Source organism: Trifolium pratense, linkage group LG2, assembly GCF_020283565.1.
Source record: "Trifolium pratense cultivar HEN17-A07 linkage group LG2, ARS_RC_1.1, whole genome shotgun sequence".
Taxonomy (NCBI): domain Eukaryota; kingdom Viridiplantae; phylum Streptophyta; class Magnoliopsida; order Fabales; family Fabaceae; genus Trifolium; species Trifolium pratense.
Window position 1 is genome coordinate 3,059,299 of NC_060060.1, and position 13,630 is coordinate 3,072,928.

At 38.5% G+C, this 13,630-nt stretch overlaps 1 protein-coding gene across 3 annotated transcripts in view; it reads right to left on the reverse strand.

The window, feature by feature from the left end:
• The window catches only part of LOC123906981 (disease resistance protein RPV1-like), a 37,127-nt gene that overhangs the window by 2,327 nt on the left and 21,170 nt on the right, over window positions 1-13,630 (reverse strand). For 2 of the 3 annotated variants that reach the window (XM_045957028.1, XM_045957026.1), the window contains 2 exons: window positions 1,701-2,001; window positions 113-1,208 (listed from right to left, as the gene is read on the reverse strand). In XM_045957028.1, the coding sequence (XP_045812984.1) occupies window positions 113-1,208; window positions 1,701-2,001 (1,397 nt within the window). The remainder of the gene's footprint in view (window positions 1-112; window positions 1,209-1,700; window positions 2,002-13,630) is intronic. The other variant, XM_045957027.1, reaches the window with a different exon arrangement.

A 13,630-nucleotide genomic window follows, 5' to 3' on the forward strand; every position in this document is an offset into this window, starting at 1 on the left:
CCAAAATATTGAAGTTCTTGTGATAATCAAAATCAATAAAACAAATGAATGTTAATCACTGATCCATAAATGTTATTTTTCTTCAATAAAAAAAAGTATACGATGTACTTACAGTTTGTCCTTCTAATACACCCTCAACATCCTCATGAAACCACAACCTGCTACGCTCCTCAGGCTCCTTTCGTGGTATATTACAAACGATTTCTCTTCCCATATCCCGCAACAAATCATGCATTCTAAGTTTGTTTTTATCATCAATAGTTACTAGGCTTCGCTGAACAAGGACACTTATTCCATTTTCTGCAAACATATTGCAGCCATTTAATATATGTATAACATCATTTTGGTCCATTCCAATAAAGAAACATGCTATGTCGAGGAATATTGCTTTCTGGTACTCATCGTCTAAACCATCATAGCTTATTTTCAACTTGTTTTGTACTTTTCCATTGGGAATTCTCTTTAGTTTCTCCAATACACTCTTCCATTCTTTTACCTCCCTCTCAAACAAATAGCGTCCAAGAACTTCTAGAGCTAATGGCAACCCCCCAGAATACATAATGACATTTTTGGAAATTGCAACAAATTCTTTGGTGGGTATCGCTTGCTTGAATGCATGCCATTCAAAAAGCTCCATTGATTCATTTTCATTCATTTTTGTATTTGAGTATATTTTGTCAACTCTATTCCCTTCAAGTATATGCATATCTCTAGTTGTGATAATTATTCTGCTCCCTTGACCAAACCAATCACGACTTCCACACAAAGCATCTAGTTGCTCCCACTCATCCACATCATCAAGAACAATAAGTACTCTATTATGACAAAGCCTATCCTTTAATATAATTTTTCCTGAATCAATACTTTGTATCTTGGTTTTTGTTCCTTTGTAGATATTATATAGAAGTTGTTCTTGTAAATCCACTTGTCCAGCAGGTTTCTTCCAAACTTCCGCAAGGAAGCTCCTCCCGTCGAAATTGCGACCAATTTCATTATAAATGGCTTTTGCAATGGTTGTTTTTCCGATTCCCCCCATACCCCACATCCCAAGAAATTGTACACCATTTGATTGTTGGATGTCTAGCCGTTGAATAACATCTTGCACTCGAGAATCAACTCCCACTGGTTTATCAGCAATGAACAAGTCTTTCTTGTCAAGCAAATTAGTAATTTTTTCAGTAATATCCTGGATGTCCTTATTTTCATTCCTATAAAACGAACAAACGAAAAGGTCCTTATACATTATTTGCACATACATGCATGTATATAGGTATATATGAACATGTATATGCATATACAACATACAGATGCATATGTACATGAACCAAATAAAAAAAGGTTTACACAGACAAGAAATGGACCAATGAAAAGGAGAACATATATACACAATTAAAATGGAATAGAGGAGTAATTCTGAACTTTAAAAACCTAATATAAGGAATCTGTTTCTAACATTAAAATATAATTTGCATTTGTTTCGCTTTAAACCTAATATAAGGAGTTATTACTGTCTTTTTTTTTTATGGGAACTGAATTAGTAATATCTGACCAACGATTATACTGATCAGAATTTAAACTCAATACAATCAATTCGACATTTGCTGATGCATGTCAACCACTTCATCCAACCAATTGGTTTAAGCAATTTCAATTTAGTTGCCAAATCATAAGTACTCTAATGGTTGAACCAATTAAATTACCTGGATTTAAGAACTACAAAGCCAGAATGTCCAGAAGCCTCACCAAGTGCATGTCTCCATTTCAGCGACACATCTTCCTCCACTGAAGCTCTGCTCAAGAGACTTTGAAAAGCTTTTCCAAACTTACCAGTCTGGTGACGTACCTCTGAAGGATCAACATTGTAGAACACTGGAAACACTATATGCCCCATGGTTCTATGACACTCCATTACTTTTACCAACTCGTCCAAACACCATCGCGAATCTGCATAATTCTTTGAGAAAACGATAACAGAAATTTGAGAATCTTCGATTGATTGCGTGTTATCCCATATTTTAGCTCAAGGTAAAATATGTTATAATCTTCAGTTTCAAAGACATTTATTATTATAAAAACCTGTTAAATGGCTTTAAATAGCCTCAGTCTTTAATGTCTTTAAGAACAAGAGAGTTCTAATGGAAAAAACTTCATATTTCAAGACTGAAGAATGTTTCGATGGAAGCCAATGAATCGAAGTAATCAGGAATTGTGGACTTAGAGTATTTTTCATTATCTAAGTGTGATTCGACTTCGACGGTTACAACGGTTCAAGGCCTTAGTTCATTTCAAATGCAAAAGGACGCGTGGCTGAAGTTTAGTAGTTTAACGTTAGAGTAGACGTTACTTAGTTTTCTATAAATAGAAGTCTGTATAGTCGAATTAGTGGTCACAATTCATTTACACAAATTCTCAAACACTCAAAGTACCCATGTTAAAGCGAGAAACGAGTTCCTCGAGAAAGATGTATGAATCAGTGAACCATCTTATTTTCCTTGTAACTTTTACATTCTAAATGCAAATTTACTTTCCATAAGTCTTTATTTTCAAAAGCATTTACAAATTCTGCATTTTATAGGTTCTCTCGTTCGAGTGAACTTACTTTTGTTCGTATTTAATATATGTTTCAGAAACCAAACATATTGTTCTTTTGCAAAATAAGGATGTCTTTAAAGATAAACTTCCAAACTTCTTTTAATAAAATGCATGAACAATTGTCCCGAGATTTACTAGTTGATCTCTCAAGTAATTAATTTAAACTAGCGGTTGTTTACCAAAAATCAGTGTAAACAAATTGGCACGCCCAGTGGGACGGGTTGTTTTGTGCAATTTACATTTTTTGAAAGAAGTTTATTTTCGAAAAAATCCTTTTACAAATACTAAGACAGTTAGTATTTATAGTTTGTGTTTTGATTTTGTATGCATTTGAGAAGTGGTAAATCTTTACCAAATTTAACTAGTGTTAAATCTAGATCAAAAATGGTTAGACCACCAAATAACAATCAAAACAATAACAACAATGTCCCAAATCCTGAAGGACAGCCAACACAAGCGTCAATTAGTAACGCTACTATCATGGCTCAAGGCTCTGGAACATCTGCTTCGAGCGTTCCTTCAGTCAATTTTGGGAATATAGGGGTAACAATGCCCTCAACGAGTTCGACTGTATCTGGGTCGATATCTTCGTTAGTATCACATGGTATAGGGGGCAGTCAGCCTGGTGCTGAAGATGTAAGGAGCCCCATTCGATTATTTCTGTTGAACCAATCAGGATTATGAATGCCAGAATCTTTAATGGCAGGCTTACATAATTCTAATCAAAATCCTGAAAGGAGTACCATGCCTTCCCCAGCAGCCTCTGTTGTGGGAAATAGGACCAGAGACATTGCCTTACAAAATTTAACCAATGTAACTATGATGTCCTTTCGACAACAAATGGACGAAAGTAATCATGAAATGGTTAATACTCTGACTTCGCAATTGGGAACTATTTTGAATCCCTTGATCAACAATACAAATAACAACTATCAGTTGTTAGCCCATCAGATGGGGCGAATTGCAGATTTCTTTGCTACTTCTGCCATGCCTAACCAAAACCTTCAGCCCATTCGAAACCAAACACAGGTTCAGAACCAAGGGTTTCATGTGAACAATGAAGTTCCAAACAATCAAGTGCCACAAGTGGTACAAGAGGAACCACCGGCTCCAGTAGAGAACCATGTGCCAGAGCCTGAAGTAATTTTGGTTAATAGAAATCAGAATGCTGACGAAGTAGTTAGACATGTGCAAAGAAACAATTTTGCGCAACAAGATAATTTGGCGAATTTTGTAACACCCTAACCCATACTACCCTTAAAAACGTAATTTTAAAAACTTTTTAACAAGCGTAAAGGCAGAGTGCCACGCGGTAATTAAAACACAAGCATACACACAGAGCATCATGAAATTTAACATGAAAAGCAACAGCGGATTCCAATCAAACCAAGCATGCATATATATACATATATATATACATAAGCCATATTCATCCCTAAGGATGTCACTTATACAAGAACTAGCATATCAAAAGGTAACACCGATATACGATGAAATCCAAGCGTAACCCCGACTCGATGTTACATTACCAGAGCATTCACTATTTACAAACTCTAGTCAAAGCTAGTACTAAGAGGAGTAATCTATGCTAAGTCTCCTCACCAAAAGGTATCTTCAACACCCAGCTAACACCGCAGTCTAAACGTCGGCACAATCCTCAGCCTGAATATCTGAACCCCCAAAGGTCCAGCAAATAACACAAAGCAGAGAGTTAGAAAACATAATCGCATATCATACGAGCATAAGAAAGACCTTACACTTTCGAACTACATCATACATATTCTAACTCACGTCAAAACATCGCACTAAACAATTATCAATTAATAAGGTTCAACACCATTCAACCAAATAATGTCACTTACCATTTATCAAATATATGCGCATTTACCCTAAGGTATCTAATGCCAATTAATTCACTGTCATGCCATCCCTAGACATAACTAAATGCATGTGGTACCAAGATGTCTCACCAACGGTGGACCAAGAACAGTTTTATATCATGCTGGATATGTCGGAACTTACCGAACCATCTTATCTCCCTTGGATAAGCCAAAACAGTTTTATATCCTGTTGGATAGCAGCTCTGGACTCATGGATTCATCTAATCCGATCCTCGGCTTCATTATGAACACATAGTCCATTTTCGTTATTGGAACCCAAGTTTCCAATGTTCACATACAATCATGAATGCATGATTACTTTTAAACACATCAAATACATGACGCTATCTAGCTCGAAGCTAATCATTCACTGATGCGGAAACACAATTCCAACATCTAACACATTAGGATAACACAATATCCTATCACTCAATTCATAATTATTCACATGATAATTATCTGCATACTCATTTTTATACACACAAGGTTTCATTTACACTTATGTCATAAAACATACATCATTCTCTTATCATTGCAAATTAATGCTAAAACATATACATTGCTCACATTAAGCTACAACTTATTGCATACACGTTTATCATTCATATAACGATTAACAATAAGCATTAACAGTATCAACATGTATCAACAATCATGTAAGGATACTCTTAAACCATGATACAAGTGCCTAATCACACTTATAAACAATAACAAAAGTTGCAGGTTCAGTACTGTTCGCTAAGCGAATCCATAGCGAACAGGTAGCGAACTTATTCGCTAAGCGAATCTCCTTTCGCTGTAGCGAACTACATCAGAGGATTACAGGTACATGGCGAACAGGTAGCGAGCTTGTAGCGAGCTTATTCGCTGTAGCGAGCTACTGTTCGCTAAGCGAACTACACCAGAAAGAAAATCTGTTCTTGAGTTATCTAAGGCGGTTTAACCTCAAATCAACTCAAAAATTCATCCAAACATGTTATAAATTCGTATAAACAGCCATTCCAAACATATATGGTATCAAGGAACATTAATCATCCCTTCCAAACATCCAAATACCTCAAATAATCAAAATCATGCCAATTACTTGAGTTTTAAGCAACTTTCATAAACTTAACAAAAATGATCCAAACACATACATATTCATCATGGAATCAAGCTAGTGATTAACACATACAAAGTGATGATGAAGAACATCATACTCACATACAAAAGCTTATCAAAGTCTAAAAGAAATTGAGTGGGAGAGTTCGGGAACGGAGACATAGACAATCTCCCCCCTCCTTGTCACTCAAGAATCATGAATTCTAATCTCTTACCTTAAGCAAAGATGATGATCCAAGCCTTCTCTTGCTCAAGCTTTCTCTTAGCCAAAACCCTAGCTCTTGCTCTATCTTGTTTCTACTCACTCAAACTCAAGAAAATGAATTTATGATACTATTCATAAGTTGGACTTGCTACTTATACTACTTCTCATGTGTCATGAACCAAGCCCAAATGGCTTAGGCCCATGCCTCTCACGCCCCATTAAGCCCAAAACAAGGTTCTCGCGCCTAATAACTTACGATCGGCTAAATAATTATTCGTCGCTCACTAAAATAATAAAAGCCAATTAATAAATAAAATAACATTTAATAAAATATACGAATACGAAAAATGGGTCGTTACAATCCTACCCCCCTTAAAAGAATTTCGCCCTCGAAATTACCTAGAAACAGATCGGGATAAGAATCTCTCATCTTGCTTTCCAACTCCCACGTCGCATTCTCACCAGCCGGTCCTCCCCACACGACTTTCACGGATGCAATCTCTTTGTTTCTCAACCTCTTCACTTCTCTTCCTTCGATTCTCAAAGGCACAGTCTCGACGGTCAAGTCATCCCTCACTTGAACATCGTCCGATTCAATCACGTGTGTCGGATCAGACACATACTTGCGCAACTGTGATACATGAAAAACATCGTGCAAATTCGCCAATGATGGCGGTAATGCAATCCTATACGCAACTTTCCCAACTCGCTTCAAAATCTCAAACGGTCCAATAAACCTCGATGTCAACTTCCTTGACTTCAACGCACGTCCTACTCCAGTAGTCGATTTAACTCGTAGGAATACATGATCCCCCTCTTGGAATTCAATATCCTTCCTCCTCTTATCATGATAACTCCTCTGTCGACTCTGAGACGCTTTCATCTTCTCACGAATCATCCGAATCTTCTCTGTTGTCTCTTGTACAATCTCTGGTCCAAGAATTGCACCTTCTCCAGTTTCATACCAACACAGAGGTGTCCTACACCTTCTCCCATACAAAGCCTCAAACGGTGCCATTCCGATACTAGAATGGTAACTGTTGTTGTATGTAAACTCTACCAACGGCAAACAAGAATCCCAATTCACGTTTTGCTCCAAAACACAAGCCCTCAACAAATCCTCTAAGGATTGTATCGTCCTCTCCGACTGACCATCTGTCTGAGGGTGATACGCTGAACTCAACCTCAGCTTCGTTCCTAAAGCTTCTTGCAAGCTTTCCCAAAATCTAGAAGTAAATCTCGGATCTCTATCCGAAATAATACTTGTTGGAATACCATGTAGCTTCACAATCTGCTCCACATAAATCTCGGCCAACTTAGGCACCAAAGTACCTTTCCTGATAGCAATGAAGTGAGCACACTTCGTCAGACGATCTACCACTACCCAAATCACCTCGTTACCTTTCTTGGTCTTCGGTAAACCTCCCACAAAATCCATTGCAATGCTATCCCATTTCCATTTGGGTATAAACATTGGTTGCAACAAACCAAACGGCTTCTGATGTTCAATTTTCGATTTCTGACAAGTTAAGCATGAATAAACAAATTCAGAAATTTGCCTCTTCATTCCCGGCCACCAAAATAACTTCCTCAAATCCTGATACATCTTGGTTACTCCAGGATGAATACTCAAACCACTTCTGTGACCTTCTTCCATGATCATTCTCTTTAATTCGGGTACATCCGGTACACAAACTCTTCCGTGAAATCTCATGACTCCACTTTCATCAATCTTGATATTGGTCTCCTTGCCTTCATTGATGAGTACCATCTTCTCCATCAATCTCTTATCCGATTTCTGACGTTCTTTAATATCTTCAAGAAAAGGATTCGTCAATCTCAACATTCCAAGCTTCACACTTGAAGAAGTAACCTCACACACAAGACTCAAGTCTCGGAATTCTTCAATCAACTCTAACTCTCTCACCATCAATGATGACATATGCAAAGTTTTCCTACTTAAAGCATCGGCCACTACATTGGCTTTTCCAGGGTGATAACTCAATTCAAAATCGTAGTCCTTTAGGAATTCGAGCCATCTTCGTTGCCTCATATTCAACTCCTTCTGGTCGAATAAGTATCTCAGACTCTTGTGATCACTAAACACTTCGAACCTCGATCCATACAAGTAGTGTCTCCACACTTTCAAAGCAAACACCACTGCGGCTAACTCTAAATCATGCGTTGGATAGTTCCTCTCGTGAACCTTCAGTTGCCTTGAAGCATATGCTACCACATTACCCCCTTGCATAAGCACTCCACTAAGTCCTAACTTCGAAGCATCGCAATACACGACGAACGACTCTTTGGCATCAGGTAAAATCAACACGGGTGCAGTAGTCAATCTTCTCTTGAGCTCTTGGAAGCTCTCCTCACAATTACCATCCCAAACAAACGCTTGATCTTTCCTCGTCAACTTGGTTAACGGTAAAGCCAACTTCGAAAAACCTTCGATGAATCTTCTATAATAACCGGCTAAACCAAGAAAACTTCTAATCTCTGAAACAGATTCCGGCGTTCCCCACTGTGACACAGCGTCAACCTTCGCAGGATCTACCGCGATTCCTCCACTTGAAATTATATGCCCTAGGAAACTCACCTCTTTCATCCAAAATTCACACTTCGACAACTTGGCATACAACTTCTTCTCCTTCAAGACTTGCAAAACAATCCTCAAGTGCTCTTCGTGCTCTTCCTCGGATTTTGAGTAAATCAAAATGTCGTCGATGAACACCACCACGAATCTATCCAAAAATGAATGGAAAATTCGGTTCATATACTCCATGAAAACTCCGGGTGCATTGGTCACACCAAACGGCATAACTGAATACTCGTAGTGCCCATACCTCGTCCTAAATGCAGTCTTAGGTATGTCTTCCGTCTTCACTCTAATCTGATGGTATCCAGATCTCAAATCGATCTTACTAAACACACAAGCTCCAACTAGTTGATCCATCAAATCATCTATCCTCGGAAGTGGATATTTATTCTTGATCGTCACTTTGTTCAACTGACGATAGTCTATACATAATCTCATGCTTCCATCTTTCTTCTTTACAAGCAATACCGGCGCTCCCCATGGCGAAACACTCGGTCGAACAAACCTCTTCTCAAGCAGCTCTTCAAGTTGCTTCTTCAATTCATTCAACTCTGACGCTGACATTCGATACGGCGCCATCGATATCGGACTAGTTCCAGGTACTAGGTCGATAGAAAACTCTACCTCTCGCTTTGGAGGCACGTCAGATATATCATCCGGAAACACATCTGGGAATTCACAAACGATCGGTAACTCTTCTATCTTAACTCCTCCTTCGAGTTTCAATGATGCAAACATCATGAACATCTCGGCATGTTCTTTCAACGCTTCCGATACTTCCTTCCCATTCATCAAATGCAAGTTCTCCTCCGGCTTCGGAAAAACAACGGCCTTCTCACGACAGTTGATATGAATTCGATTAAAGATTAACCAATTCATACCAAAAATTACATCCATACCACTAAGTGGAATACACACTAAATCCATACCAAAATGCCTACCAAAAATGGTTACGGGGCAGTTACGACATACTCGTCGGGTAATCACTGAACCATTAGCAGGAGTTTCTATTTCCATCCTACCCATCATATCCGTTAAAGGAATACTAAGACGCTTCGCACAATCCAAAGAAATAAAAGAATGCGTCGCTCCCGTATCTATAATCGCAATTAAAGGAGTGTCATAGATGAAACACGTACCTCTAATGAGATTGTCCTCAAGGCTAGCATCCTCTCCACTTAAAGCAAACACCTTGCCCATCACCTTCTTGGGCTTCTTGCAAGTCGCACTCTTGTGGCCTTCATCTCCACAATTGAAACACACTACTTTTGTCCTACACACCTCGGTCTTGTGGCCCAGCTTTCCACAATTCTTACACCTATCTCCTCTCTTCGGGCAATCATAAGACACATGACCCCTTTCTCCACAGTTGTAACAATTCCCATTCATCGGCTTCTTACCACCACTTGTATTCCCCTTACCGCGGTTGTCATAAGGTTTCCCGCGCTCTTGTCCTTTCCCTTTCCGGTCGTTCACAGCCTTATAGTAATTCACCTTGGCCCTACCATCTTCATCACAAATCCTACTCTTGTTCACAAGGGTCGCAAAATCCCTTATCTGCGAAAATCCAATCATATGCTTAATGTCTGGACGTAGACCACTTTCAAACTTCACACACTTGTCGTCCTCCGCTTCCATAGTGTTGTAATGCGGGCTAAACGCACACAAAGTCTCAAACTTGACGGCATAGTCAGCTACCGTCATATTTCCCTGTTTCAGTTCCATGAATTCCACCACCTTCTTATTCTTCACATCCACAGGAAAATACTTGACCAAAAATTCTCTTTTAAACATTGCCCATGGTATAGCCATACCACCGGGTCCTAGCCTCAACTTGGCGTTCTTCCACCACACATTCGCTTCCTCACGCAACACATATGTTCCAAGGGTTGTCTTCCCTTCCTCGGAACAATCCATTGCTTCAAAAATTATTTCAAGTTCCTCCAGCCACTTGTGAGCTCCATCCGGGTTGTAACCTCCGGTAAATGTTGGCGGTTTCTGCTTCATGAACCTTTCCAACCTCATCTCTACCTCTCTTCCAGGTTGATGATCTCTAACCACTATGTTGGTGAGTGCGGCCAAAGCCTCCGCAATCTGAGCATTCGTCCTCGCAGCAGCCATGATTCCTGAACGAATCACAACTAGACGTTAGAAAGTACTAACAGTGTTCCCTACACATGCTCATACGGGGAAAAGAAAAGTCCTAAATGGTTCACACGAACCGACCTGCTCTGATACCACTATTGTAACACCCTAACCCATACTACCCTTAAAAACGTAATTTTAAAAACTTTTTAACAAGCGTAAAGGCAGAGTGCCACGCGGTAATTAAAACACAAGCATACACACAGAGCATCATGAAATTTAACATGAAAAGCAACAGCGGATTCCAATCAAACCAAGCATGCATATATATACATATATATATACATAAGCCATATTCATCCCTAAGGATGTCACTTATACAAGAACTAGCATATCAAAAGGTAACACCGATATACGATGAAATCCAAGCGTAACCCCGACTCGATGTTACATTACCAGAGCATTCACTATTTACAAACTCTAGTCAAAGCTAGTACTAAGAGGAGTAATCTATGCTAAGTCTCCTCACCAAAAGGTATCTTCAACACCCAGCTAACACCGCAGTCTAAACGTCGGCACAATCCTCAGCCTGAATATCTGAACCCCCAAAGGTCCAGCAAATAACACAAAGCAGAGAGTTAGAAAACATAATCGCATATCATACGAGCATAAGAAAGACCTTACACTTTCGAACTACATCATACATATTCTAACTCACGTCAAAACATCGCACTAAACAATTATCAATTAATAAGGTTCAACACCATTCAACCAAATAATGTCACTTACCATTTATCAAATATATGCGCATTTACCCTAAGGTATCTAATGCCAATTAATTCACTGTCATGCCATCCCTAGACATAACTAAATGCATGTGGTACCAAGATGTCTCACCAACGGTGGACCAAGAACAGTTTTATATCATGCTGGATATGTCGGAACTTACCGAACCATCTTATCTCCCTTGGATAAGCCAAAACAGTTTTATATCCTGTTGGATAGCAGCTCTGGACTCATGGATTCATCTAATCCGATCCTCGGCTTCATTATGAACACATAGTCCATTTTCGTTATTGGAACCCAAGTTTCCAATGTTCACATACAATCATGAATGCATGATTACTTTTAAACACATCAAATACATGACGCTATCTAGCTCGAAGCTAATCATTCACTGATGCGGAAACACAATTCCAACATCTAACACATTAGGATAACACAATATCCTATCACTCAATTCATAATTATTCACATGATAATTATCTGCATACTCATTTTTATACACACAAGGTTTCATTTACACTTATGTCATAAAACATACATCATTCTCTTATCATTGCAAATTAATGCTAAAACATATACATTGCTCACATTAAGCTACAACTTATTGCATACACGTTTATCATTCATATAACGATTAACAATAAGCATTAACAGTATCAACATGTATCAACAATCATGTAAGGATACTCTTAAACCATGATACAAGTGCCTAATCACACTTATAAACAATAACAAAAGTTGCAGGTTCAGTACTGTTCGCTAAGCGAATCCATAGCGAACAGGTAGCGAACTTATTCGCTAAGCGAATCTCCTTTCGCTGTAGCGAACTACATCAAAGGATTACAGGTACATGGCGAACAGGTAGCGAGCTTGTAGCGAGCTTATTCGCTGTAGCGAGCTACTATTCGCTAAGCGAACTACACCAGAAAGAAAATCTGTTCTTGAGTTATCTAAGGCGGTTTAACCTCAAATCAACTCAAAAATTCATCCAAACATGTTATAAATTCGTATAAACAGCCATTCCAAACATATATGGTATCAAGGAACATTAATCATCCCTTCCAAACATCCAAATACCTCAAATAATCAAAATCATGCCAATTACTTGAGTTTTAAGCAACTTTCATAAACTTAACAAAAATGATCCAAACACATACATATTCATCATGGAATCAAGCTAGTGATTAACACATACAAAGTGATGATGAAGAACATCATACTCACATACAAAAGCTTATCAAAGTCTAAAAGAAATTGAGTGGGAGAGTTCGGGAACGGAGACATAGACAATCTCCCCCCTCCTTGTCACTCAAGAATCATGAATTCTAATCTCTTACCTTAAGCAAAGATGATGATCCAAGCCTTCTCTTGCTCAAGCTTTCTCTTAGCCAAAACCCTAGCTCTTGCTCTATCTTGTTTCTACTCACTCAAACTCAAGAAAATGAATTTATGATACTATTCATAAGTTGGACTTGCTACTTATACTACTTCTCATGTGTCATGAACCAAGCCCAAATGGCTTAGGCCCATGCCTCTCACGCCCCATTAAGCCCAAAACAAGGTTCTCGCGCCTAATAACTTACGATCGGCTAAATAATTATTCGTCGCTCACTAAAATAATAAAAGCCAATTAATAAATAAAATAACATTTAATAAAATATACGAATACGAAAAATGGGTCGTTACAAATTTAGTCGAAACTATTTTAACTCAAAATGGTTTTAATGTTGGCCTGCACAGGCCTAATTTTATTTCCCCATTATCTGAGTATGTACTACAAACTGAATTGCCAAGGGGATGGAAAATCCCCAAATTCACAAAGTTTGCTGGGGACACAACTGAGTCAACAGTAGAACATGTGGCAAGATTTTTTGCTGAAGCAGGAAATTTGGCAGATAACGAAAATTTAAGGTTGAAGTATTTCCCAAATTCCCTTACAAAAAATGCTTTCACTTGGTTCACAACTCTTCCCCCTCGTTCGATTCAGCATTGGACTCAATTGGAAAGGGCTTTCCATGAACAGTTTTATATGGGTCAATCTAAGATTAGTTTGAAGGAATTGCCCAGTGTGAGGAGAAAGACACCAGAGTCCATAGATGATTATTTGAATCGATTTAGGCTACTCAAGGCTAGATGTTTTACTCAAGTGCCTGAACATGAGTTAGTCGAAATGGCTGCTGGAGGCCTAGATTATTCAATTCGAAAGAAATTAGATACACAACATCTAAGAGACATGGCGCAATTAGCAGATAGGGTAAGACAGGTCGAACGCCTTAAAGCTGAAAAGGCTAGATCATCAAAGTTTCAAAAGAGGGAAAAGATTGCTTATGTTGAAACCATGGATGATGATGATGAGGAATATATGATAAATTATGAAGACAT